The 4,754-nt window shown below is 40.7% G+C and overlaps 1 protein-coding gene across 1 annotated transcript; it reads right to left on the reverse strand.

Moving 5' to 3' along the window:
* Positions 1-1,297: 1,297 nt before the first annotated feature.
* On the reverse strand, positions 1,298-4,111 carry DEFB115 (defensin beta 115). The gene is made up of 2 exons (XM_025264711.2): positions 4,018-4,111; positions 1,298-1,524 (listed from the first exon to the last, which is right to left on the reverse strand). Exons 1-2 carry the CDS (start codon positions 4,109-4,111, stop codon positions 1,298-1,300), a joined length of 321 nt encoding a protein of 106 aa, XP_025120496.2.
* Between the last annotated feature and the right edge of the window lie 643 nt (positions 4,112-4,754).

The raw sequence follows: 4,754 nt of genomic DNA on the forward strand, positions 1-4,754 counted from the left end.
ATACTGGTGTGGGTATCCTATCCCTTCTCCAGCGGATCTTCCTGAACCAGTAATCGAACTGGGGTGTCCCGCCTTGCAGGCGGATTCTTTACCAACTGAGCCATCAGGGAAGCCCCTTTAACCACAGGAGGCTCACAAAGCTCTTCCTTTCATGACACCTTCCATACTAATGAAGTAGATTCTGGGTGGAAAGAGGAAAGAGAAGCTTTCCTTACTGCAGCAAAGATTTTTCCATCTTGAGGAAGCATAATGTCTGAGTTCAGGTATCATGGGTTCAAAGTCTTGCTACTAAACTACTTTTTTGTGCCACTTGGAGCAAGTCACTTAAACTAGCTGTGTCTTAGTTTCCTCTTCTGGCCAAAGGACACAATACTACTTCTTACTTCATGGAGCTATTGTTAGAGCAAATTGAGGTCATACAGTAAAATGTTTAGGACAAGTTCTTACACACTGTTGTTCTCAGTAAACTTTGAGGAATTTTGGTTGGTGTTGTTTAATTAGTTTTATTTTTCTTTGTTTTTTGTTTGTTTGCTTGTTTTTTTTTGTTTTTTTTTTTACTATTTTCCCCTTCCACTTGGTTGGGGCCTGAGTAGTTGTCTCTTGTACAGAGGGCATTCCAGTCTGTTGACAGCCAAGTATAATTAGGGGGTTGGAGTAAGGGACAAATTCCAAGAGAGAAACAATGAGACAGAGCCTTAGGCTAAACTTCGAGCTTCCCTGGTGGCTCAGAGAGTAATGAATCTGCCTGCAGTGCAGGATACCTGGATTTGATCTCTGGGTTGGGAAGATCCCCTGGAGAAGGGAATGTCTACCCACTCCAGTATTCTTTCCTGGAGAATTCCATAGACAGAGGAGACTGGCCAACTACGGTCCATGGGTTCGCAAAGAGTCAGACACGACTGAACGACTAACACTTTCACAAAGAGGCAAAAGACTTCTGGATCACACTGGCCTATCTCAACAATCCAGGATGAGACATTAGATAAGGATGTGTGATCAAGGTGAAATTTGCCTTAACCTGGAACACTTCCACATTCAGAGACCTATAGCACCTGGTCAGAGGCTTAGAAATTCAAGATTCAGATTCTATAAAACTGGTTTACCATGAGAACTGATTTCCAATAATATCCTGTGACAGCCTTGGGAATGTTAGGCTATAGAGGACTAGAGAGACAGAGACAAATGATAGCTAGAATGAGCATATATTTTTTAATGGATCATGTAAGGACCCAGTCTCCTTAGATACTAAGGATCTAAGGACCATGTAGGTGACCTGGACACCCATCTTATTGCCTCATTAAAATGCTGCCAAAATCCTCTTGTCACAAGTCATAAATTCATACTTAGTGGTACTTGCCATAACCCTATATGTTGTCTCTTCTTTTCTGACAAGTTTTGATGATTTATGCTTTATAGGGATGCAGCAAAGCTTTCTTAACCCACATTTTTCTTTCTTCTTCTCACTTTCTTTGCAATGTTTCCTGCAATTGCCAGTTCCATAACCACACTTTCTGGTCCATCCATCTATCAAAATAAACAAAGAGATGAATAAGCACATACATGAAAAAGTAAAGACTATTATACTAATTGGTATATGATTACACATTGGTAATTGTAGCAATAATGGTTACAGTGAACTATTGAAATGTAATGGCATCCTTGGGACTATCAAACTTTTATTGGACTTTATTTTTATGCTTAGGATATTTCTATCTCTGTCATTTTTCAGTATCACCAACACTAGTTCCTCATTTTTCCCAAATCTAGATATTTGTCAAGGAATGAAACTGTGCCTTCAGTTAACTTTTTTTTTTCTTCTTCTCTCCATTCATTATTCACTCAACAGCGATTTTGTTGAGCACCTATTATGTGCCAGACACTTTTAGGTTCATGTCTTAGGTGATGCCTAGAGGAGTATATTGATCACTGAATGACCAGTTTATGTGGATGATCAGAAAGCAGATCTTCTAAGCTTTACATAGGTCAATAGAACAGAGTATAGACTCAGCTTCCTCAGCACATTAAGTTCAGTTGAGAGATCATAGTATCTTGTTTCAAATTATGATTACCTCTACTTTTTTATTCTCCCAAACTCCTCTATTAGGAGATAACTCTGAATTATTTCTTTCTCACTAGAACATTTGGACTGGAAAAAAATTAGAATCAGGATGACTGTACTCCCTCATCTATTCTATTTGCCTTCAGTTTAAGCAGGCAGAAGCCAACTCAGGGTTCAGTTCAGTTCAGTTCTGTTCATTGCTCAGTTGTGTCCGACTCTTTGCCACCCCATGGACTGCAGCATGCCAGGCTTCCCTGTCCATCACCAACTCCCAGAGCTTACTCAAACTCATGTCCATTGAGTCAGGGATGCCATCCAACCATCTCATCTTCTCTCATCCCCTTCTCCTCCCACCTTCAATCTTTCCCAGCATTAGGGTCTTTTCAAATGAGTCAATTCTTTGCATCAGGTGGCCAAAGCATTGGAGTTACAGCTTCAGCATCAGTCCTTCCAATGAACATTCAGGACTGATTTCCTTAAGGATTGACTGGTTGGATCTCCTTGCTGCCCAAGGGACTCTTAAGAGTCTTCTCCAACACCACAGTTCAAAAGCTGAACTCAATATGCCAGCAAATTTGGAAAACTCAGCAGTGGCCACAGGACTGGAAAAGGTCAGTTTTCATTCCAGTTCCAAAGAAAGGCAATGCCAAAGAGTGTTCAAACTACCGCACAATTGCACTCATCTCACATGCTAGCAAAGTAATTGCTCAAAATTCTCCAAGCCAGGCTTCAACAGTACGTGAACCATGAACTTCCAGGTGCTCAAGCTGAATTTAGAAAAGGCAGAGGAACCAGAGATCAAATTGCCAATATCCGTTGGATCATTGAAAAAGCAAGAGAGTTCCAGAAAACATCTACTTCTACTTTATTAACTATGCCAAAGCCTTTGATAGTGTGGGTCACAGCAAACTGTGGAAAATTCTTCAAGAGATGGGAATACCAGACCATCTGACCTGCCTCTTGAGAAATCTGTATGCAGGTCAATAAGCAACATTAGGACTGGACATGGAACAACAGACAGGTTCCAAATCAGGAAAGAAGTAGGTCAAGGCTGTATACTGTCACCCTGCCTATTTAACTTATATGCAGAGTACATCATGTGAAATGCTGGGCTGAATGAAGCACAAGCTGGAATCAAGATTGCCGGGAGAAATATCAACTTAGGATTAGCCCATGATTATCTGCTTTTGCTTCTACAATAACTGAGTGGTTGACAAACACTTTCAGTTTGAAAAGCTGATTCAAGAGAGGACACAACTTCCAATAGCAATGACCAAAAAAGAAATCATGAAATTAAAATCATAAACTTTAGAATCCCTTGGAAGCCCAAGTATAAAACATTTTTTGTTAGAACATCATTCACCATTTGACCATAAAGTCTGTTGTACTACTATTAGAGTGCTTTGGCCATATTCAATCCAGAATCCAGGATCTTCTGTCCTAGTCTAAGCTCCACACCTTGAGCTTATTTTACAAATCTGTAGACATCCAACATCGACCTACAAAATTTATACTATACACACTAAGACAAGAGTAAGACGCCTCCTCTGATTGATTCAAATGAGCATTCAAAGTCAAACAACAATGGAGAGACAAAGGAAAAGGACTGGTTACTGCAAGAGGTGGTATAAAAGAGATAGATACCTAAAGTAAGAACCTGTTGACATTTGGGATAAGGATATTAAGTACATTAGGGATTTGGGGGTTGGTTTTGCACATGGAAGGGACTTCATTCAAGAAACATTGGCCTCTATTGATATTTGCCAGGTTCCCTAATGAGAAGAACCATCATAGTCAAGGTGACAGATTGTCCTTATCACAGGGCATATTCACTGTATGGCTTTTCACCGGATCTAAGCCATCCCTGTCCTCACTCCCACACAGATTTAGTTTTCCAATGGTTCTATGAGTTTGACCCATTCTTACTCCCTTTTCCCTCCCCTTCATGGTCTGGTTACCTGGGGAAGCCTGATCCAGGACCACAAGGACAGCTACAGCCAGGAACAAGATTTTAATATGTCCTGAGAGGGATGAGGAATGATCCAGCAGCATACTGAATGTGCTAAGGAAAGTCAATTTTCACTCTGTGTTTTATTGACTTGGGTACAGCTAAGTCATGGACAATAAATCAGACAAGGACAGCATGTTCCACTACCCGGACATCAGCCTATAAGTCAACAGTGCCAGTTGATCATCCAGTGTTCAGAGTCCTTCTCTAGATGCCATCTGGGAAGGTGGAAGGCATTAGCAGAGGACATATAAGGCCTACAAAAGACTATGGCATTGTGGACACAATGGACCTGCTTTCCAAGAAGCCTTTCCCACTCCTTTACTTGAATAGTTGAGTCTTCTCCCTTACATTTTCACAGCCTCTCTGCTTCCTTTTTTTTTTTTTTTTTTTTTTGCTGAGGAAGTGGAATCAGTTGGCACGAAGTATTTTTCTAATTCATCTTTATTGGACAGCACTGGCAAGTTTTAACAGACAGTGAGAACCCTGAAAGTAGGGACTGGCTGTGATTTCTGTTTATCCAGACTATGCAGTGATCATTTGTTGAAAACAATGAATGGATAAATTCATTATGGTATTCACTTGTAGCCTGAAAGATCTTAGGGCTTCCCTGGTGGCTCAGCAGTAAAGAATTCACCTGCAATACGGGAGACCCAGGTTCAATCCCTATATCAGGAAGATCCCCTG

The sequence above is a fragment of the Bubalus bubalis genome, chromosome 14 (genome assembly GCF_019923935.1).
Source record: "Bubalus bubalis isolate 160015118507 breed Murrah chromosome 14, NDDB_SH_1, whole genome shotgun sequence".
Classification (NCBI taxonomy): Eukaryota; Metazoa; Chordata; class Mammalia; order Artiodactyla; family Bovidae; genus Bubalus; species Bubalus bubalis.

Coding starts and splice junctions, on each gene's coding strand:
- DEFB115 (XM_025264711.2), bottom strand. CDS start 4,111: ATGCTGCTGGATCATTCCTCATCCCTCTCAGGACATATTAAAATCTTG. Junction 1,525..4,017: donor CCTGGATCAGGCTTCCCCAG/GTAACCAGACCA, acceptor TTATTTTGATAG/ATGGATGGACCAGAAAGTGT.